Genomic DNA, 23818 nt, shown 5'->3' with positions numbered 1-23818 from the left:
CTCATAGCTCTCTTTTCAAAATCAGAAAAATGACGTCATCACTTGCGACGTCACCACCATACACACTATATGCACACCACATGCACATCATATTTACATTACATGCACATGATATGCACATAACTGGAGGTCGAGCACCAAGCTGTTTTTCTCATTAATAAGAAACTTTAACGACAACCTATTAGTATAATTGATACAATTAAAACATAATTGTTATGCATGTAAGGTTACCATGGCAATTTGAAAAGTCTTGTTATGTATATCAATCACCACTTAATCGTGCATGTGGAAAACATGATACTCATTGTCGTTATTTCATGGACACGCATGATCCTTTATGTAACGTCCTACATCGACCAACAGAGTGGGGGTGATGTACCTTAAATGTACATGCCCACCTCCATAAGTGAGTTCGGGCAAGAGCATTCCCGTGATGGGTGATCCACTGGGAAGTTCTTGTGTGAGTTCCCAGAAACAAAACCGTGAGGGCGTGGTCGGGGCCCAAAACGGACAATATCGTGCTATGATGGAGTTAAGCCCGGGATGTGGTGGGGCCTAGGCCAGGATGTGACACTTAACATCCTTTACGCTTTTTCTTAATTTTATTTTTTTATCAAGGCCAACTAGGTTATAGTCATACTCGCTAAATTTCGGAGCACAACATACGTGCATCGTAACTAGTGAACATTCCCGCTTCTCATATTAAGATGTAGCCATGCACACTATATGCACACCACATGCATGCACATTACAGAAAAAATTTCACTAATTTATGCAATTGGAACACTTGAACCAGAAATTGTTTCATCCCAGTTTTGTAGCACGTCAAAACTTGAAATTTATTCCACTACCCATAGGCCCCAACATAAAACACAAACCCTAATTTAACTTTTAAGTATTAATTCATCTGGGTTTTTGGGTTGGCTCAGAACTGTGAGCAGATCATGTGTGTACACACAGTGGGCAAATTCTGAAAACTTCATAAAAAAAAACACCAACATTTAATGATTGGGCTTTGTTCCCACCCTCGATGCGAGTCCAGTGGTGATGGTCTCGAGCCTTGGTTGTTTGCCGTGTTGTTGGAAAATGGCCGGAAAACTCGTGGCCTGCTTGAGTTTTGATCCCAACGATCGAGGATGAGATTCACAACACGACTAGGTGTTTTGGACTCGTGAAGACGAGATGAAATTGGTGGTGGTTTTTGGGATGACAATGCACCATGTGTGCATAGTGAGAAAGGAGAGAGTGTGTGAGGGAGAAAATGAGAGAAGAGAGAGAGGAAGTGAGTGAGAGAGAGAGAGAGAGAGAGAGAGAGAGAGAGAGAGAGAGAGAGAGAGAGAATCAGAAAATGGGAGCAAATAACTCATTTACATACAAAGGCAATTAAGTCATTTCAGGGTGTATGAAAATTTCATTTCTGTCTGATTTTTGTGCATGGCATGTGCATATTTGAAATGTTCTATTTCTATCCCAAGATTAAGAAACTGTTCTATTTCTGGGTATTTCCTCAAAAAACTATAAGAAACCAATTTTGTATCACATAGCTACAGCTCGGTTTCATAAATTTATTTTTGGATTAGTAGAATGTTAGGTCTTAAAAGTAATTTGGTTAGTGCATAATTTTGTTTGGCTTTTAGTCCTTAAGGGGGGTGTTTGTTGCACCTCCTTATGAGGGACTAGCTTGGACTAGCTTAAATAAGACTATAATCCTATGTTTGGTAAGGTTCTGGACTAGAATAAGTGGGACTCGCCTCGACTATGAGGCACTCCGCCCTTCGCTAAACCTCGTTAGCTAGTCCCTTGCTTTCGCTTAGTATTAAGCGGGACTACGGAAACGAGGTGGACATCCAGTTCCAGTTCAAGGGCTCCGCTTCTTTTTTTGCATCGCTGTCATCGTGGCCATGTCATTGGTGGTGCTTGGAATTGGGAAGTTGGCTTTTTGAAAATTGGAGTAGTTCTCGGGAGTGTTGGGTCTTGGAATTGAGAGGGCTGATATTTTTTTATTTGATTTGGGGATTTTGAAAATCGGAGGGCGGAGACCTCCAAACCACAAACTCACCCCATCTTCCATATATGCTCACGGATTTCAAGTGCAAAGGAGAGGGATGGAAGATTTGGATGTTGATTGTGAAAAGCTTCTAGTATGCAAACCAGATCTTGATTGTATAAAGGCTCTGCATTTTGACAGCAAGGTAATTTGGATTCCAATACCCCAATACAAATTTTCTTAATCGATGAAGAAAATTAAGAGATTGATACAGGATTTGACAGAGAGAAAATGATGGGGAAGAGATAAACGATGAAGGATATATGAAGAAAAGGAAAGAAAATGTCCTTGGTTCCATTCATCTCCAGACTTCACCCCTTTTATTATTAATTTTTGTTTAATTTTCAAGTGAAATAAAAATTGCCAAAAAATTATAGTATGCGACTTAGTCCGACACTGCACCAAACGCTTCACTATGTTAGTCCAGCTTAGTCTAGTCCAAGCTAGTCCAGTTTAGTCCCTGAAGCTAGTTCAATCTGAGATAGTCCAATGAAACAAACGCACCCTAATAGAATCTTTAGACATAAATGTTTAGGATATTTTATTTAAACGGTATAAGCGGTGTTACCTGCAAGGATCATCACTTCATATTGTGACAAATTTAAGTACCACTACTCACATATTTTTATTTAGAACTAAAGCTTCGGTTAAGCCTAAGTCTAAAAAGACCAAAGCTCCAATTTTCTCGATATTTTACCTCAATGAGGATAATAAAATAACATATGAAAGTAAATCCATGAACGATTGACCTTTGTCAATTTACCTTTAGATTAAGATTATAAACTATACTAACCACTAAATATTCCAGTCTAGTGATATTCTTTTTTACTTGTCAGCATTATGTCTTATATTCGACTACTCTGAATAGCAAGTTCAATACCAACATTATTATTGCTAGCTACTTATGAGACCTAGTTCAAATACAACCAAAATTAACATAAAATATCGTTGTAACAAAACAAAAGTCATGAACGACACCAAAAAAATGTGGTGATGGCCAGGAAAAAATGTAGGGTGACTAGAGTGGGGTGGCATAATAGATGGGAATGGTGGGGAGGTCATACTTTGAAGGAGGGTGAAATTGGGTATTATATTTCTTTTACCACTGTATACGTGTACGATGATGTTTGACTTAAAAAGTGACTTTACATGCTTAATGCATGACACTTTACATGCTTCATGCATGACACTTTACAACAAATTGGATGAAGTTTAATTAATTTGATGAAAAATCTCACATTGATTATTTTAATATTGTTTGGGATCTTAATCTATTGAAAAAAATAATTTCAGAGGTAAAATTAACAATGTCGAGATAGTTCATAAAGTAAAACGGCACTTTGCCATGTTTTGTTCAACATTGAGTGAGGTTGTTTGGTAGAAGAATTTTTTATTTGTGACAATCCATCTGCCACCTATCCCCATGTTAACCTCATTCATTTCATATAGTGATAAAAAATTAATGGTCACAGCCTTAAAATTTGATATTAACAAACGAGATCAAAACAACATAATAACATTCATTTAATCTCAACTCTTATTAAATTATCACTATCACTTAGTATTACGGTCTATGGTATTCATTTTCACTTATAACTGAGATGTCTAAGGTTCGATTCTTGTTAAAAATGAATTTGAATCACATTATTGCTAATTAATTATGAGGTTAACATTTCTGCAAAAAAGGACCTCTCCCACCCTCTCCCTCCCTGCTTCGCCTTCTCTCTGTAACCCTTGCCGACAAAACCATAATTACCCTTTTCGGTACCACCCTTTCGATCATCCAACTCTTCCCTCTCTGGCATGTCTACACGCGGTCTTTGCTTTCTGTCGGTGCAACGACGTCAGCTCCTCCCCATCCATCGAACCTAAATCGAAACCAACCCCAGCCCCTCCTTTCCAAAGCACCCCACTCTTCCCTCTCTCCTCCTCGCTCTAGCATCCCTACCACCTAGCCTCTGATCCAAAGCAATCGCAGCCTCTTCTTTCCAAATTAAAGTTTGGCAAAACGGGTCATTTGGCGGCATCGAAAGCAGGACCCATCGAGGCAACGGCAAAAGCCCAAACCCACAAAGCCCCACCTCTAGATGAATGGCACGACTGTAAATAAAGTAAAATCTACCCCAAAACACTTTCCATGAGTACAATTCGATTTCATCCTTTCCTTTAGACTAAAGTAATTTGACTAAAAAACCTAATATCATTGTACAAATGAATAATATTAGAGAATTTATCATATATAGCTAAAATTTAGAAAGTTTTAATGAAAAGCCTATGATACTGTTCACTTTAACGAAAAATCATATTTTTACACTAAAATAAAAATGAAAATGGTTTGAAAACTTTGAGTTTTAACGATAAGTACAAAATAAAAGCTAAAATGAATAGTACCAAAATTAACTTTTTAATGTAAAAATATGATTTTTTGTTAAAATGAAAAGTACCAAGAATTTTTCATTAAAATCTCTTAAAAATTAAAAAGTAAATATTGATTATATATAAAAAATTGCCATAATATTACGTGTCGGTCTTGCAAGGAAACTGAAAATTAAATCAACAATTAATTACCCCGAAGCCGTCCGTGTACGCGCGGTAGTGAACAGTAGGAAGGCGAGAACAAAAAAGCGGCGAACATGTCAGAATTTCATGTCATAACACAACGAAAAGTCGCTCGCAGCCTCCTCCTAACACCAGAGACAAACCCTCACTTGGTCTCCTGGTTTTCCATCATCCACACCCCCTCCCCCCCCGGCGGAACCCAGATCCCGCAACCGCCGGACTCGTTCGATTCCCGATCCACCATCTTTGACTGATTAACGACCATGGTTCGGACCAATTAAGACCCAGGAGGAGATGAACGTGAGCCATGGGTCGGTTCACCCAGTTGAAGATGTACCCACCACAGATGGGGCCGGCCCGAACCCGCTCCGGGTCCGAATGAAGGATCTTCCGGGCATGCCCGGCACCCTGGGCGGCCTCGTCTTGCGCCTCGCCCAGTTTTTCTTCTCCGCCGCCGCGCTCGTCGTCATGGCCACCACCTCCGACTTCCCCTCCGTCACCGCGTTTTGGTGGGTAGCCGCCACAACTGAACCCATATCTTTTTTTCAGCTTATTTTTTGTTTATTCTTTTAATTATGCTTAAATTTCAATCTGATAGGTTTTTGAGTTTGTTGTGTTTCGTGTGTGGATTTCAGCTACCTTGTTGCAGCTACTGGTTTGCAGTGCTTGTGGAGCTTGTCGTTGGGCATTGTTGACGTTTATGCCCTTCTAGTAAGGCGTTCTTTGCAGAACCATGGAGTTGTGTGCTTGTTCACCCTCGGCGATGGGGTAAGACCAATCGTAATTTCGAGTATTTCCTTAGGAGATTTCAGTGTTTTCAACAATTTGGAAATGTTGTTCTTGTTGCTTTTGTTTGGTTTTACTTTTTACATTCAAATTGAAGCATTTTTGAGTTTTTATCAGTCCACCATTTGTGAATTTTACTTGTAAATAGCCGAAAAAGTTATTGCCTTCTTTACCAGCTGTATAACTTTTTAATTAGTATTGGTGAATCTAATTGGTGCTGATAGTGCAAAACATAATGGATCTGATTCTTAGGCTAAATGGACTGGCTGAGAATTGATGACCATTTCTTTTGGGAATCAACGGTGGTTTTAGGAATCAACATAATTGATGACCATTTCGTGAGAACTTTGTCAAAGTAGCATGGTCCTACATTGTCTTATGGATGTTAACTTGCTATTCCTAAGTAGCTAACCAAATATAGATGATTATGTTGGAAACTTAACTAATGTGTGAATTGAAATAAGCTTATATAGTCACCGTTGAAGAATTGATGCGAGTAGAAGGCCCAACATAGTTGGTCAGTGAACTTCTATGAAAACCTCTATCAAATTCATGTCTGAATTGCTTGAAGATTTGATATAGAAAAATATCAGCATGGTTTAATACTAAATAGTGATTCCATGTATAATAAAAGTTGAAAATCCCATGTGAGTGTACTCCCTTAACTTGCTCTTGGATTTCCTTCTGTTATTGTCAACATTTTCTCTTGTTTGCAACATTTTCCCTTGTTTGCTTTTGCACAGTCTCAATTTGGGCATTTACTTGTTCGCTATGCTCAATTTACAGAGTCTAAATTGTCAACATTCCCATTGTTTGATGCAGGTGACCTCCACTCTTACATTTGCTGCTGCTTGTGCTTCTGCGGGCATCACAGTTCTCATTGACAATGATCTTGATGGCTGTGCCCGCAACCATTGTGCACAATTTGAAACAGCTACAGCCATGGCTTTCATATCCTGGTTCGCTGCATTACCATCTTTTCTCTTGAATTTCTGGTCACTGGCATCTCGATGAATGCATGTATAATGAAAAAACACTCGAGAAGAGAATGATGACACAAGCCATGTTTGAATGCTAGCGAAGCTTATTGTGTTTTGCATGATTTTTCTTGCCACTGCAATCTGCTTTAGAGTGAAACTTGTACTTTTGTGTGTATAGTTGCTGTGACATCAAATATTCGTGGTCGTGAATGTGGGTTGGTTAGTTATCTTGTCAACTAAACATTTACATGTAGTGTGAAGAGATGTATGTTTTCATGTTATAATAGATTCTATTCTGCCTCAGCTTTTCTTGCGCCTTTCTTTCCGTTCTTTTTTTTGCACTTAGAGTGATTTGGGAAGGAGAAAGCACTGCATTTGTCATTTTAGACATTTAATGTCAGATATGATTCTCATCCTGAGGCGCCATCGCTCGTTGGTTGACTGTTTTGCGGCGTTGCCTTGATTTTTGGTTTATAAAAATTGCTATCGCACGTCTGGTCTCTAATGTAACTCTGATATTTAAGGGATGACAGTTGAATACGTTGATTTTCATTTTGACGAAGGAATTTTGACTCGAAATTACATTATTTTTCGATTTCAGTCATTGTGTGTGACCAGAATACCACTTGGTTCAGCATAGTTCGGGTCAAATTTTTGTTACTTCATCCTAGGTTAATACTCAAATACCATTCAGCACTAGATGGTAGTTGATTACTTGATTAGCCTGAGTTTTTCCGTTGAGTGTAATGTTACTCGCCTTGTCGTTCCGGTCTTCACAGCCGATTCCGCGGATCAAAGAATCGGCAGATCCCGAATTCGTGCATCAAAGAATGGGCAGGTACATGGTCGTTGATTGTACTTGCATTCCGCTCGACAAGCACGGAAAAACTCGTACCCGCATCTACAAACACCATGCATGAAAAAATATAACACGACCACCAAGTGATCAGAATACATGAAAAAACCAACAACAATCTGAAGCTCTAATGTATGGCAGGAGTGATATGCATGCACGGGGAAAGGGAGCTCAAGTACGCACCTGGACTGAGTTTTCACGTATTCCAAATCGCCCCCTCTTTCTTTCTGGCCATCGAGGAAAAGAGTGGTCATCTATTGTCAACTTCTCGCGAGAGACAGCGCCTTGAAGCCAATCATCCGGTGAATACCTCGACTCCGGCAGCCTTGATTTCTACCGAACGAAGAGAGGCAGAAGATACTTGGAGACTTGTTAGTTCCGAACAGCTTTGAATCTCCAATTTGCGAACACGACTCTGAACTGAAACGGATGGTCGACTCTCACACATGCTTTATTTCCAAAGATGCACCGGCTTTCTAGCAGACTCGGCGTCTCTAACAATTTGGAGCAATATATTATATTCAATTCGCGGAGGGATGGGAAACGAAATGGCACATTTGTCGAGTCTGAACAGTGACAAACGCAGCTCCTCAAAGCAAGGTAAATCAAATCACTCTTCTCAAATTCGAAATCTTTCTTCAACAAACTCGTCATGTTTACTTTGATTACTTTAATGCATGTGAGCATAGCAAATTGCAACACGGTTGCAGATTTTGGATGCTTCAAAGCAAAAATTAAATTAAATTAATTACAAAACTTCTTTTCCTTTCCCACATTTCAGCTTTTCTTTTTTCTCAAGCTTCTTTTGCGTGTTCAAGCGGAAGAACGGTGAGAAGGATGGAATAAATTAAAACGTTCACACAAAAGACCAGTTTATGAAGCAGAAGGCAAGGCAATGGACAGAGTTCTCTTCTGCTGCAACTACTTTCCATGCAATCGCTTGCTCGTACGATATGTGGCGTCCCATCGTCGACATGCAGATGCCAGCCGGCAAGTATGCAAACCCCTGACAAGGAAGAAACAATAAAAGATGAGTTAGGCTACAACGGGAAAATATGGTGGTGGAAAGATGGATGAATCTGATGTAACATATACCTGGTTCATTAGCTTAGCAAAGTCTGCACACAACGTCTTGCGTCCGGACTCATCGAAAATCTTGTCCAATGAGATGTCCTGAAGGGCAACTAATGATGTCTCCAGCATGTCAAGTCCTGCCTGGTTTGCAAAGATGAAAACCGGCATTGACTGCAGAACGAACAATTGCACAGATTACGATCTCCACAGATTATTAAACAGAATGACATGCTCAATTTGCTATGCTACTGGGAAAAAATGGATGTAAAGATTGCGCGTGTGTCCGTCATGTGATGTTGCACTTGTACCTTCAATGAACAACACAAAATGGCATCTTGGTGATGCCATAAATGTTTCAACATCGAGTCACCGCCCAAGGAATCATGTCTCAGTAATTCACCCCCAACATGATAACTGTAAGAGATAAAGAAAATGATTCAGAAATCATACAGAAATATGGTGGAATTCTTCCCAACAGATTAATCATGCATGCGGTCTAAAGCATTGAAGTGCATGCCTGTAACTCTGGCAGATCCAGTGAGCCAGTGTTTGAGCTTCAGGTGAGCCGGGAGATAGTTTTGGTCCTACGGACGGACTCAATCCAGATGGAGATATAGCCATCGCGACTCTCTGCACAGATGAAATTACGCTTCGAACATACTGCCGTGCCATGTTTGTGACATTCTCTTGCAGACTATTATCGAACGGAAACTGGAAGGCAATCGTCAATACTGATCGAGTATTGTGAAATGTAGTAAGCTCTCCAGCTGCATTGCTCGTTGTTGAGCCCACTTCAAGACTGGATGTCAGATCTAATGTTCGATGTGTATTCAAAGTATCCTTTGAATCACCCTGTATTCATAATTCCACGACATTTATGTTTGGGGAGCCCAAAAACACATTAATATGAATTCCAGTACGGCCCAATGGCTATGACAATATTGATGCATAAGTATACTTGGTTGAATTATCAGGTAAAACTGACGTGAAGCACGAAAAAAACTCAACTGTTTTTGAATCCAGTGGGATAATACGGAAACCAGAGGGAAGCAATGGAGCATCATCTGGAAACATCTCGTCAATTGGAGCGAAAACAAGCTCAGAGCAGGCTCCGACAGCATTCTCATCAACTCCACTACATATCTGTCAATAAAAACAAGACATTTTTTTTGGTATGATCAGTACACTAGCAGATAGTACCCCAACAGATAGTGGCAAGGGCAGCAGTAACTGAACAATAAGCAGGAAAAAGCACCTGCAAGAGATGAATGTCCCTTGATGCAAAAGCATCCTCTTGAGTGAGAGAATGGCCTTCAAGTCGAACAACTTCAAGCAACTGGAATCAAATTAAGAAGTTAGAAAAAAAAAAGTAAAGGGGGATGGAAAGCACTCCGTAGAATATACTTTCAATTCAACATGACAAAAAGTGGTTGCAATTATTATCCTGTTGATGTAATGTTTCACAACAGAGGTTCATGTGTTATAAAAAAAAAAAGTACAATGAAAATTTGAAACAATTGAAACAGCATACCTCTTCTTGTTCAATTGTGTGGCCAAGTGGCATGATAATTTGTCCCCCGGTAAACCTTGTCGGCCTCATCCCAGGATAAGCATACGCACCTGCTTTCATAGATACGGCGGAGTAGGCATCAACATTGAAATCTGCCCACTCTGAACGGTGCTCCCTTAAGAAACGAACAAGAACAGCAGGGGGCACATTCTGGAGTTGAAAAAGAAACAAGCGCCAAGTTCTCATTAGCTTAATTTAGGGTTTTAGCTGGACAACGCATATAAGCACCCAGTCATTCAAGATTTAACACTGATTTCCCCAAATCCAAGACGAAGCAATATTAATAGATGCAGAGGGGACAAAATCATTCTAAATACAGCCCTCCAGAGAAAAGCTAAATGCCTAATTTCAGAAACAACAAAGTGGTAAAGAAGAATCATGGACATTATACTATTTTCCCAGCACAGAAAAGGCCTGCTCAATCAGCACAGAAACTATCATTTTCAAAACTGATGGTCATCAGATTCCAGGCTTACTTGTAGTAACATGGAAGCCTTTGCACAGAGAACACCTCCAAGTAATGCAAGGGAATTGGCATGGTTCGAGGTAGAAGTTAGATTCTTAGTTGAATTGACTGCAATTATAACATCGTCAGCACCATCACAGTTGACCAATGACCATCCATCATCATTGAATCCATTGACAGCATCATTGAAGCCTCTACAAGAAGACAGATCAGTAATTAAAATTTATTTACAAATATAATAGATAAAGATAAAGAGTGGTTATTAACACTCAAAAAGGTGACCAAGGAATTATACAAACAGATGTATCAAATGAGCAGATGACCAATAAACGAAGAGTATTACCCCACCTGATCAATCTTTGGCTAAAAGTTCGCAGAACAGCTGGCTGCCTGCCCAAACTGTATACCACTTCACCACTTGTCTCTTCAGCTATTTGTCTGATATAGCGCAACGCCTTCACAAAATAAGTTTAGTTAGTACTTCTATTCACAATATAGCTAATCAATTTTGTAGCGTGGGGAGGGAAGGGGTTTATTAGTTTATATTTCCATTCTAAAGCCAACGTGCTATAAACACTGGCACACCGCAGCATTCGGAAACTTACAGGTGAGAAATTCTACTTTCCAGGGTGCCTTTGGTTCATATCAAGGGGCATAAAACTTATTATGTCTAAAGATGTAAGGGAAGATGGGAACTCAGAAAGTGCACTTTTTATACAGAAAATCAGAATATCCAGTACATTGTTATATATATTGCACAGAGGAACGTATCAAATCAATCACAAAGTACTCACAGCAATAGTCATTCTTTGTGCTACCACTTTAGACGATTCATAAAGCGGTCTCAGCACCTCTGGCACACTCCATGCCTGAAATAAGATGAGAAACAATTGAGTTTTCCTAATTAAGAGAGTTACGAAAGTAAGAATACAAAACTGATACCTCAAGATTCAGGTGGTCAACAATATGAACGATTGATCCTCCACCCTCACATGGTCGAATCAGATAACCACTAGGAAGCATCGCGCCTCTAACAAACTGTGAAGCAGAAGCAGGATTTGGGCCAGCACCAGAACCGGAAAGAGATCTTTCACACACCTTATAACATAGCAAACAAAATATTTTTACAGCACATTAGGTATCCATTTACAGGAGTACGAAAAAACAGAGACGGAAAGCCAATTTGTATTTTTCATAAACTGGTCTCCACAAAGTATGGCAACATAACATACACCAGAATGCTTACCACAAAACTGCCATTGTCTAAAGTTGTAGTGTATCTTAGGGTCCAAAAATCCCTTGCAGGAGCCAATGTAGTTGGAGCATATGTCTGAAGCAATTAAATGTCAGTTATTCCTTGGATATAAAAAAAGTTGACTAACCATCATCCAACCGCGGAAAAAAATTAAGTTTCAACAGTTCATTCACCTGTGTATATATAAGTTCTATAGTTCCTCCATTTCCAGCTGTAAACATTGTAAAAACTTCAAGGCTCCGACAGTCCCGGAACCAAGATGGACGATCTTTAAGGATCTCTGCAATCTGTTTATGAATAATTAACTTCAAATCCAAATGGTTCATGAACCTTATCACATGAAAATAAGCCACCTACAAAAGATGTAGCAAAATTTCTACCATTATCAAATGATGTTCATTCTTACCTTCGTAGGCTCTAAACTTACAAGGCCGCAGGCTCTTGCTGCTACTCCACTGCAACTTTGTGAAATGGCAAAGATCCCAACCGAATCCGGACCAGGCTGGCAAACAATTGAATAAGATAATTCAGCACGCATAAGATCTACAACAATTTATACAATTTGATTACATGATTATTTAACAAGGGAGAAGAAAAACAAACTAGTATTTCCCAAATAATAAAAACAAGAAGCAACCTTCATCCCAGGCATCTGGACCCAATCAACAGCAGTTCCTGTAGCCTTGGATAGGAACTCTGCCAATGTCTCCTCCGCTACGGATAGGAGTCTGCCAAATATAGTAAAATAAAGATTAGATTATGTGAACACAAAACAATCACCCTGCCAGTAAATATTTACGTAAGGAATTGGGAAAGGTGAAATTTCATGGTAATAAAACTTACCCTGCAGGGTTATTAGCATCTCTGAGAGAATGCTGAGGAGTTGTCACCACAGAGTCGCAGCTTGCATCAGTAGTTGCAGCTGATGCCTACAAGAAAACCACTTAGAGGTTAAGTTCTAGCAACCACTAAATTCTACGGCAATTCAGTTGGCCATAATAAAATCCATTAAATTGGAATAAAAGCAAAACTTGCAGATGCCATTAATGTGTCTGAAATCTCACAACTTGGCTAAAACATATTAAAATTTATAATAAATAACTGCAAAAGGACAAAATTGACTTCCAATCCCGGACTAAACCAAAGAAAATTATTTTCCTAAAATCTTTAGATAAATATACTTACAGTATGCAATTGTTGGCGCATATATCCATTTTCACAAACAAGCTGAGAGACCTGTTTCTGCAATCGATCATTTTCCTCCATCAGCAGTTTGTTCATTGCCGATAATTTTCTGTTTACAGTCTGCAGTCTTGAGGACTCTTTTCTCTGCTTCTCCCTACACCTGCATACCCAAAACACCAAATCCCCTTCTTTTTATCCCAAAATGCATAATCTCAAGGCCAAATCAAACACTAAAAACCTTCACTAACTGGAAATTGAATAAAACCCAATTTCCAAATCACCCCAAATATAGAAAAGATTGAGCAAAAAGAACCCGTTTGTAAAAGATAAATTTTAACAAAAAATATATATGGCCTTGAACTTTGATCAAAACTAGGAAGTTGAGCAAAACCCGGTTTTTAAAGTACCCAAAATTTAAACTTGATGCACCCCAAAGGGCAAAAACAATGAGGAAAAAAAAAACCAGTTGCCCATCAGTCCTGTTCATATGTACCTGCGGTTCTGGAACCAGACCTTGATCTGTCTGGGCTCAATGTTTGATAAAATGGGGCACTCCCGGATCAACTGTTGCCTGCGCAGAGAGCTCGGCTTCGGGCACTCGGCGTAGACTCTCTCAAGAGCTTCAACTTGCTCGGATGTGTACCGTACATATTTTCCGGCATCGAGGTGCTTGTTTATACTGCTCCCACTGCTGCTCTCTCTGTGGTGAGCCACCGCCATGGCCATTTTCCCGAACCCCAAAAACCAACAAAAGCTCAAAAGCTAATATAGACAACAAAAGGTGGGGAGAAGAGAGAAAGGAGGAAGAGAGAGAGCTCTAGAGATAACTAGTTGGTTTTGGTTTTTCTTTAGATTTCAGAAGGAGCTTAAGGATCCCTACTTTGTAAAGTCCGTCTAGAGAGAGAGAGAGAGAAAAAGAGATTAAGTGTAACCGGTTGAGCAGGACTGGATTTTTGAGCCAGAAGATTCTTGGGTTTGTGTGAACAGAAGATCAATAGCTGCTTGCTTCTTGGTGAAGACCCAAATGGGGTTTTTGGTTTTTAATATCAAGTCCGGGTTTTTTTTTTTGTTTTTTTTTAATTTGTTCAAAGAAATCTCTGTTATTGGTTGCTGTAACTGAAACTTTGAATACAAGACAAAATTTCAAGCTGTTTTGACCTGAAAGAAACCCACTCCTTCTCTTTCCAAAAAAAAGTCCAAAAATATGACACAAACACAGGAAGCCCACTAATTTTTTTTGAGTTTCCAAAAACCACCACCTCAATCTCTGTCTTTTTTAACACAAAGATCTTTTTTTTTTTTTTTTTTCATACAATGAACAAAAGCTTGTTACACAATGCAACCTTTGGCTTGAACAGAAACACAAAGCTCAAAATCACAAGAAGGTTAATCTCCGGAAGGATCAGAGAGATGGATGAAGAGAGCGAGAAACCCTAATCATAATCATCCTAGAGAGAGAAGCTGGTTTTGCCACTTTCCAGAGAGAAAATGTGAGAGGATGTTATGGGGTTGGCTTCATTATTTGATTATTTTATCACAGAGACAGAGAGAGGAGCTAAAAATACAGTGATCGGAGCTGAGCAGAAACAGTGGAGAATAAAGGGAGAGGAGAGAGAGGGAGAGCGTTTATGTGGCACACGTATCGACAAATTCAGCAGCGGGGAAGCTCCCAAATTTTAATTTTGAAGTAGTTTAACATTGAGGATTATTTATACAATGAATGCTATTGCGCTCGGTGCCGTACTCTTCTTTTTTAACTCACGTTATATTATCAGCATAATTATTTTCATACAATTTTTTACGTTCAACGTAACTTTATCAATTTTCGTTATAGATATTTTTTTAATTTATTCTAGTTAACGTTAAAAAATTAAAAAATGTAAGTAAAAGGTTAAAATAGATGTGTTGATAAAACTACAGGGTGAGGAATGAAGGGACAAAGCGTTGCAACTTGATTCGTTTTTTATTTTAAGTTTTTAGTTTTTTCTTTTTATATTCCTTTTTTTCTTTTATTTATTTTACGTAAGATTAAATTTAGTGTTAAAATTATACAATAAAAAGGGGTGGAGAAATAAAATTAAGGGAGGACAAATCACATATCAGCAGTCAAAGCACTCTATATGATTTCGGCGCATTTACGTCGTTGTCCCTAGTGTATCTTTGAAATGACGTCCTAGACCAAAGCGCACGTATCTATAGCCTATAGGGGCTGAGTCTCTTCTGTCATATCTCATATGTCTCGGTCAAGTAAACCAAATCTTATCTTGGCAGTAAAAACAAATTTATAAACGGAATTGGATCCCCTGGCTTGGGCTCGGGATCCTTCTGACTAACACACAAAGACCGTTAGATTTTGATCCAACGGAGAATTGTTGGATTTTGATATAACAAAGATCATCTATTTGTTGCTATTATATCAAAACTCAACGACTCTTGTATGTCGATCAGGAGAGGATTGAATTCCTTTATAAACCATATCTCTTTCAATTAATAAAAATCCATATCTGTCCAAAGGGGCTTTTGTTTCAAGTTTTTCCAAATCTCAATTCAATTTCTTTTATGTACAACAATAGTTTTTACATTAAAGAGGCGAAGGACTTCTGTTCAGTTACATAATAAGTAATTTAATTTGATATCAAATTTGTCATCTACAAAATTTAAATATAAGATCTTTTACTTACAAGTGAAGATGAATACTACCAAACAGTAGTACTGAATGACAAGTCTCAACTCAATTTTAAAAATTAAAAAACAATTTCACTCTGTTTCTGTCTAGGGATACTTCAAAAATGACTAAAAACGTTTCTAATTATATTACGATCGTTTATAGTTGTCTTTGGTAGAAAAAATTAAAATTGTCTCTGACTCATAAATACTTTCTGAAATACACTTGGAATATGTTTTTTTGGGTAAGCACTCTCCAGTGTTTTTATCTATATATCTATATATAAAGTCAGCATCGAAAATAATAAAGTTTTCAATGTATTAAGCATGTCTTCTCTATTTAAAATGTTAAAATAAAAATAATTAATTAAATATTCAGAAAAATAAAAGATTCATACTTTTTTTTTTGTCAAACGATAAATTTTAGCAACCGATAAGATTTGAACCCACGTCGTCATTCAAGAACTTAATACATTTTCACCACTGTAGTTCTTACTTAGTGGGCAGTTTTTATTGTTTATTTCTCTAATTTGTAGAATAATTATAAAATCAGCATTTTAAATAAATTACAAAATAAACTGAAAAAAAAAGTGGCAATCAATTGCCACATTCAAGACAAAGGCAAATGACTAGTTTTTTTTACTCATAAATGCTTTTGGATGTCCAAAAAATTTAAAGGTATTTTTTATTCATAAACCCTTTCTGGATATCCGAAAAATTAACATGGCAATTAGGTTAATTCTAGTATTACATTTTCTCCACTTTTGAAATGATCAAAAGAAATAAACTGCGGAAATGGAAAGTTTGTACTAATTTTACATTTTTCTAAGTACTGGAGATGATTTAAAATATTCTAATTTCAGACATCTTTTTGTTTGTATTTTTGAGCTTTGAATATTTGAAAGTTGATGTATTTTGATTCTACCCAATCTTTTCAAACAGAAGATAATCTACTAACATAAATCTACCTGAAAAACATACAACCTAACTCAAGGACAGATACATAAATTGATGTAGTGCACGCTCCTCCACACGCTAAGACGGGAATATACACTATCTCGAGGGCCCAATTGGGAGTGTACTCTGCCCAAATGCTCGGTTCATGACAGGTTGAGTGGCTGCTTGTCGGGACGCTGCTGGAGAGGTTCTTCGTCTGCCTTTGTCCTTCTTCACGACACCTCGTTTGGAACACATTGCATTTTCGTGTGCTGCAAGAGCTGGTTCACCAAGGTCGTCTGCTATGCTAGGGCGCTCGTCAACTCTATGACTTGTCAAGACAAGTGTTGTTCACCATTTGGATTGGAAGAGCTTGGAATGAATGTTTCTCCTTGAGCAGTGGAAGTGTGGTAGACTCCGGGAGCGAGATTTGAGCTAAGAAATGCCAAATCCACAAAAAAATATGGTGAAAATGCTCTTGGTTTGATCATCAGTCTAGAAATTTGGAGTCGAGACGGTTGAACTAGTCCTGGACCGATTTGGGCTGCTTGGAAAGCCACGGGAGCAGACTAAGCTGCGGGAGCAGGCTGGGCCACGGGAGCTGGCTGCTCGGTGGGAGCAAGTTGGACCACGGGAGCAGGCTGGGCCACGAGAACAGACTGCTGAGTGGGAACAGGCTGGGCCACGAGAGTAGGATACTCGGTGGGAGCAGGGTGGGCCACATGAGTGGGATACTCAGCGTGTGGCACACGTGGATGCGAGGCTAGGGCTCGGCTTGGCAACGCGTTGGGCTTGGAGTGACATGGCTTGGGTCATGGCCTTGGTGCCACGAGCCTTAGATGACACGGCTTGAGCTTACTTTGGTGGCACAGCTCGGGTCGTGGTAGTGGTGCCATGGACCTCGCCGCGGGTGGCCACCGCGGTGGTTCCCATGGTGGAACCTTGTGGTGATGGTGTTGTTCCCCCTAGGATCACATTTAGTCTCGTGGATCGCCGCAGTCCCATTTCTTGAATATTGGAATTTTCACTCATGGAGTTTTCTAAATTTCTAGCCATTGTATTTCTCTTTTTCATTTTATCAAAGAATCTTTGCAAATAAAAAATTCTAATAATAAGAACGTATGAAAAATACAAGTGGACTAGAAAATAGAGAAAAAACCTTTTTATGTGAGAGTCTTCTACGAGTGTGAATTTCAACTCTCAATGAAAATACCAATTTGTGGATGCAAATTTCTTCCTTCTTGATATTGGACAAAATTGCACCTACAAAACAAATAACACCTTAGGTCAAGGCCAAAAGCCTCACGCACCCACGATGAACGAGGGGGGCTTTGGTCAAAGAACCTCTGATGCCAAAGTTAGAATTTAGAGAGAAAAGTATTTGAGAGTTTTAGAGAATTTTAGCCAGAGTAAAGACATAGGTTTTTAGAGAAAAATGGGGTTCAATATGTAGAGCATGGCTGGTCCCCTTTGGAGAAAAGGTGGCCGGCCCTTTGAGGTATTTTTGGTGTGTAATGGGTGATAATTTGTGTAATGGGTGATTAACTGGTATAATGGGTGATTAATTGATATAATGGGTGATTTAATTGGTGACTAATGGATTAATTAGGAAATAAATCCATTAATTAACCAATTAACCTAATTTTTATGGAATATTTTGAAGGTTATGGAATGATTGCTTTGTAGAGACTATGGAATGAGGAAGGATGAAATAATTTTGAATTTGTTACCTTGTTTGGGAACTTGAAATAATTTTGAATTTGTTACCTTCTTTGGGAACTTTTGACTTGGTTGAGGGATGATTGTCCGCTGCTCTTGCGTAGGAATCCCAGTATGCCTCAAGGGTATTTTTGTCCTCCTTTATCCAAAAATTCATGTAGATAAAAATTGAATGACCGATTTTATTATGTGAATTCAACTTCTTTGACTGACTTATGAGAAGTTTCTTCAAGCATGGTCTAATATTATTCATTTACTTCAAATATTTGACTTTCTTTTTGTCATTAAAAAAATTATTGAAGCAATTCAAGCATATAAATACATTTAAAACGTGTAAATCGTGTGTAACACATCGTGATTTGAAAAAATATCTTTTGCACGCGCTTGAGTACGAGTATGAAGGCTAGTCCATTATGATTAAATCCTCCATAAGCAGGGCCGAAAGACTGTTTTGAAACCATAAAAAGAGGAACAAGGACGACCAGCGGCTTTGAATATGAGTTCCAAGGCAAGTTTCGTTTAATCCAGACCAAACATCATCAAAAGTAAGAGAAAATTAAATTAATAAAACCTAAAATGCATGCTAAAGTGGATTTTTGTTTATTACGAAAATTTGTAGAAATGTTGCTGATTCGAAGCGGCGGACGGCGCACGCATAAGCCTTTTTGGGCGGTTCTATTTAACCTTAGAGTACCGTAAGATAAACTAAATCAATAGAAAATAAATATATTTGTTAATATTGAAGTCATAATTTAATTATCAACAACTACGTTATATGATATATAAAATTTAAGATAAATAGTTGATCTCTCAAGCATTAGCTTAACATTGGGTGTATTCAATTAGGAATTTGAGAAATTTTAATGGATTTATAAATCTATAGATTTTTATAGAGTTTAATTGATTTGTAGTGATTTCATATAAAATTTTGATTCAATTCCTTCAAAATCTCATAGGGAGAAGTGAGATTTGTGGATGCTTAAAATACAATACAAAATTTCTCTAATTCTCTTTAATTCTTCAACTTTTTCAAATTCTTTAAAATCAATTTCTAATTGAATACGCTAGAATGTTATAAACTTCTTTAAAATTCTAATTGAAATACATTCGAATTCCTAAGGATTTTAATACTCTGTCTTAAAATTTTGATTGAATACGCGTTGAATTTCAGAGAATCACTGAAAATCCAAATTGACTACCCCTAAATTCATTAAAAGAATTAAAATCTCTTAAAATTCCAATTGAATACACCCCCCCAATTGTATTCAATTGGGAATTTAATTGTCACATCCCCGCCTGGGACGGATCACTTCCCGGGCCCGCTCCACCACCGTAGCACGATATTGTCCGCTTTGGACTTACCATTCCCTCACGGTTTTGTTTTTGGGAACTCACGAGCAACTTCCCCAGTGGGTTACCCATCATGGGATTGCTCTAGCCCTCTTCTTGCTTAACTTTGGAGTTCCTACGGAACCCGAAGCCAGTGAGTTCCCAAAATGCCTCGTGCTAGGTAGGGATGGGAATATACATATAAGGATCATTCCCCTGGGCGATGTGGGATGTCACAATCCACCGCCCTTAGGGGCCCGACGTCCTCGTCGGCACACTCGCGGCCAGGGTTAGGCTCTGATACCAAATTGTCACATTCCGACCTGGGATGGATCACTTCCCGGGCCCGCTCCACCACCGTAGCACGATATTGTCTGCTTTGGGCTTACCATTCCCTCACGGTTTTGTTTTTGGGAACTCACGAGCAACTTCCCCAGTGGGTCACCCATCATGGGATTGCTCTAGCCCTCTTCTCGCTTAACTTCGGAGTTCCTGCGGAACCCGAAGCCAGTGAGCTCTCAAACGGCCTCGTGCTAGGTAGGGATGTGAATATACATATAAGGATCACTCCCCTGGGCGATGTGGGATGTCACATTAATTCTTTTAATGATTCTAAGGGCATTCAATTAGAATTTTAAGATAGTTTATTAAAATCCTTAGAAATCCAGGTGTATTCAATTAGAATTTTAAAGAAATTTATAACATTCCAAATGTATTTAATTAGAAATTCATTTTAAAGAATTTGAGAAAGTTGAATAATTAGAAAGAATTGGAGAGATTTTGTAATGTATTTTAAGCATCCACAAATCTCACATCTCCCCATAAGATTTCAAGTTAATTAAATCAAAATTTTATATGGAATCTTTACAAATCAATTAGACTCCATAAAAATTATTGAATTTATAAATTTCATTAAAGTCTTTCAAATTTTCAATTGAATACATCTCAAGTACGCTGATAACAAAAAAAAAAAAACATTTGTTTAAAAATTCTTTAATCATATTTGATGCTTTTTTTTTTAATTTTATTAAATAAAAAAAAAAAGGATTTTGGTTATGGCATTTTACTTGCTTTTGGCATGCGCAAAAAGTAGTCTCACGTGCTTCCCATATTCCCATTACCATCCGCAAAACCATGTCATTTTGTTATTATATAAAAATGTATCGCCATAAGAAATCATACTGAAATTGACTTAATTATTGGTTTTGTTCCATTTTTTTGTGAACAAAGAAGGCAACACCCAATTGCCAAAGTATATAATATACTGCATCAGAAACAACAGGAAGGTGGTATAAAATTAAAATACTATTATTTGGCACATCGGGTTGAAATTAATCTTTTTGGTGCAATGATAGTTTATTTTCTGTTAAAGTATAATATTTAAACAATTGGGATGATCGTATTCACTATTCAAGGTAAAGAGTTCTGACCTCAAGAAGAATTCGCATTTGCAATTGATTGAATCAATGTGCACCTGTATGCTCTCTCCAAGTTGTTTGGCTCCTTATATATAATTATAAAGTTGTCACTGAAAAACAAATAATTTTTTTAATAATGACATGATGTTATTTTATCATGTAAACATTATAATTATATTTGTTTATTTTTGTTAAATCAATATTTAAATATTGTTTTTAGAAAAATTTATTGATTTTAAGATCGTTTATTCATTGTACAACAGACATCAGATTTATGCTACTTGTTATCATAATCATCGATTTTGTTAGACATATGGATTACCAAACGTTCATCAAATCAAATGAATTTTTCTATAAAATGATATTTACAGTGATAAAGAAAATAAATAATTGTGTTAATGACGTTTGTACAACAAAATGATATCATGTTGTCATTGAAAGAGGAATTCAATACCAAGACTAATTAAATTTCATGCAGTAACTTAAAAAAAAAAAAAAAAAAACACGAAATCCAGTTCATTAAACTTGGGTATGAAGTTTGTTGTAGGCTCCACGCGCGAGCCAAAGACATTTACCCTTTGGTTTCTTTTATCATATTCCATTCCATTAAGTTTTTCGTGTTAGTGAAGCAACTTTTTGACAAGTGTTTTAGCTTCATTCAGACATAAAATGAACGAAATGCAACATTACTTTCAAACTCTGCCTTGAAATACGGCTTATGGGATTCTCTTGCTTTATTAAGTTGCCCTAGAGGCTTGCCTTTGCTTTGTACGTAATATGAACAAATTTAAATCAAATTCAGCACAACTTTTTTTCCTTTGTTAAATGAATTTTTTTTTATTTTTTATCAAACGATAGATTTTGTTATATTAAATGTTAGATTAGCAATTGATGGGGTTTAAACTTATGTTATCATGTAAGGGCTCAACACCTTTATACTATTGTGGTAAAATGCTCATTGCTTTGTTAAATGAATTAAGGAGCCCTGGCTATTCTCGAGTTTATTGATGAATTAACAATTGATGTTTTAATCAAGTGAACTGAATCTCTTAGACTTTAACATCTGACATTGGATGTATTGCCTATTTTGGTATAGTATGAGTTCCTTGGAGGTGCACAATTCGATTCATAGATTAACTCAAGACAATCATATGATTTTAGAGTCGAAATAAACACAAACTATTCTTCTACAATAAGTAATAATTTGTCCGAAGCTTTATCTACATCACATTCACAAGCGACGCACACTTACAACTGCTAAAAAAAAAAAAAAAGGAAAAACATATCGAAGATGAATTTAATTAATGCCATTGGCCCATTACTGAAGTGACATTGGCAATTACGAATTTAACACTCCTTAATTTGAACTACTAGGCATATCTAAACTCCACCCCATGAACTTGCATGAGGATCTCGGTTTGATCTTTCAAATGAAAGCCCCTTCGAACTAATGGCCATTAACAAATGTAAATGTCACTAGATCACTAGATCATGCCCACTTTACGATCTGTCCATCCATCCTCATTTTTTAAATTCCACTTGTTTTTGGATAAAGATCGTGGAACAATAATTTGTACTAAAATAATGAGCAAATGATGAAAAAGTTGTTGATTTATCAAATAAAAGATTATGATAAAAAAAAATGCAACGATATGGATGCAAATACACTGTTAGCCAAAAGAATAAAAAAAACAGATACAATATATATATATATATAACCCTGTCAGCCTGGGTATTGCTAAACCTAATGGATCTCTGATGAAAGCACTGCAAAAGAAGAATTTTGTACTCCAAAAACAGCACAAGTTCATAAACGAACAAATCCCGGACGTCTGTGAAAATTTAGAACATGTCATATCAAGAGATCCAACGTGATCCTCTCTACATATCTATGAAAAAGACCTATTGGAAAAAGCTACGAGCATTGCTTTGGCATGTAAATTAATAAAATTCTTGTTAGTTAATTTATAAAATTCCTATTAATTAATAAAATCATTTCGAATTCCGCCGCTCCAGCTCCTGTTTTCGGATCGTGAATCGAATCGTGGTTGAAGCTTAATTCAACAAAAGAAAGCTCGATATTCCAGTCCAGACTGCGGTCTGTCTGCCCAGTATGACTTTGCAATTGCGTTCTCTACCCTTCCAAGCATGCCAAATGAGAATATCATACAAGTAAAGAATATGGAAGAAAAATAGAAAAAGCAAAAGAATTTGACTTTCTGCATTGGAAAAGCTTTTTCATGCTTCCCATATATGGATATGTAACATATGTTGTTGCTGTCATGATTGTGATTGATCAGCTCCGATTTAAGTCCCTCTTCCATGCACATGGAGGGGAAGGGGAAAACCAAGTATATATTCTCCATGTATTGGCAAGATTTTCGGAGCATGATGTGCCTAGCTGATACCTAATACTGTGTTACTATATATATCAGAACCACACATCTAGATAATAAACCGTATCTTAGGAGTAGTCGCTTTATAATTTTGTCGAGAGGTCATTTTGTGATTATGGTTATTCTTTTTTTTCTAAGAAAAAGAGCCTTGTAGCAATTATGACTAACTTCTCAACTCCGGTTTAGAGCGACAACATTCGTTCAAATTTGATGTGTTGCTTTTGTGATTTGTGTGCTTGATAAGAACTATGAAGAGAAAACTCGACGTTTGTGAGAAGTGACTCCTAGAAGAGTTTTCTTCCAGCATGTGCTAAGAGCATCAATGGAGGTGCGGTCTTTCTCTCACAGTGTCGTTGCAATGATTTTGAAGGATTCATAGCTATGCCTTCTTGTCGTTTGTTGTTTCAAGATCTTTCAGGTAATGGTGCGATTTTTACTTGTGTGTTTGACGGTGTGTCCAGCTTGTTGGCTTTAGGATTTGTAAGTTTATTTTTCATGTTGGTTAGATGTGGGTCTCTTGTGGATGAGCAATCATATTTCAAAGGAGTTTGTTTTGTATTATGCTGTTTTTTGTTTTG

At 37.5% G+C, this 23818-nt stretch overlaps 2 protein-coding genes across 2 annotated transcripts; one reads left to right on the top strand and one right to left on the bottom strand.

Annotated features, from left to right (window-relative positions):
- The first annotated feature begins 4680 nt into the window (after nt 1–4680).
- Nucleotides 4681–6675, top strand: LOC137742086 (CASP-like protein 5A2). Its single transcript, XM_068481831.2, has 3 exons — nt 4681–5115; nt 5242–5374; nt 6215–6675. The coding sequence occupies exons 1-3, from the start codon at nt 4901–4903 to the stop codon at nt 6404–6406; spliced, it is 540 nt and encodes a 179-aa protein (XP_068337932.2). The 5' UTR covers nt 4681–4900; the 3' UTR covers nt 6407–6675.
- Nucleotides 6676–7861: 1186 nt separating this feature from the next.
- Nucleotides 7862–14437, bottom strand: LOC137742087 (homeobox-leucine zipper protein REVOLUTA-like). The gene is made up of 18 exons (XM_088679339.1): nt 13272–14437; nt 12779–12938; nt 12437–12522; nt 12231–12321; nt 12000–12095; nt 11767–11880; nt 11585–11668; nt 11281–11436; nt 11133–11207; nt 10687–10793; nt 10349–10532; nt 9834–10022; nt 9558–9638; nt 9311–9445; nt 8820–9154; nt 8611–8716; nt 8324–8473; nt 7862–8234 (listed from the first exon to the last, which is right to left on the bottom strand). The coding sequence occupies exons 1-18, from the start codon at nt 13502–13504 to the stop codon at nt 8085–8087; spliced, it is 2532 nt and encodes an 843-aa protein (XP_088535465.1). The 5' UTR covers nt 13505–14437; the 3' UTR covers nt 7862–8084.
- Nucleotides 14438–23818: the final 9381 nt, after the last annotated feature.

The sequence above is a fragment of the Pyrus communis genome, chromosome 11 (genome assembly GCF_041283825.1).
Source record: "Pyrus communis isolate YQ-2024b chromosome 11, ASM4128382v1, whole genome shotgun sequence".
In the NCBI taxonomy this organism is placed as follows: Eukaryota; Viridiplantae; Streptophyta; class Magnoliopsida; order Rosales; family Rosaceae; genus Pyrus; species Pyrus communis.
The sequence above is the reverse complement of the archived record's forward strand: the minus strand, read 5'-3'. Positions and strand labels throughout refer to the sequence as shown.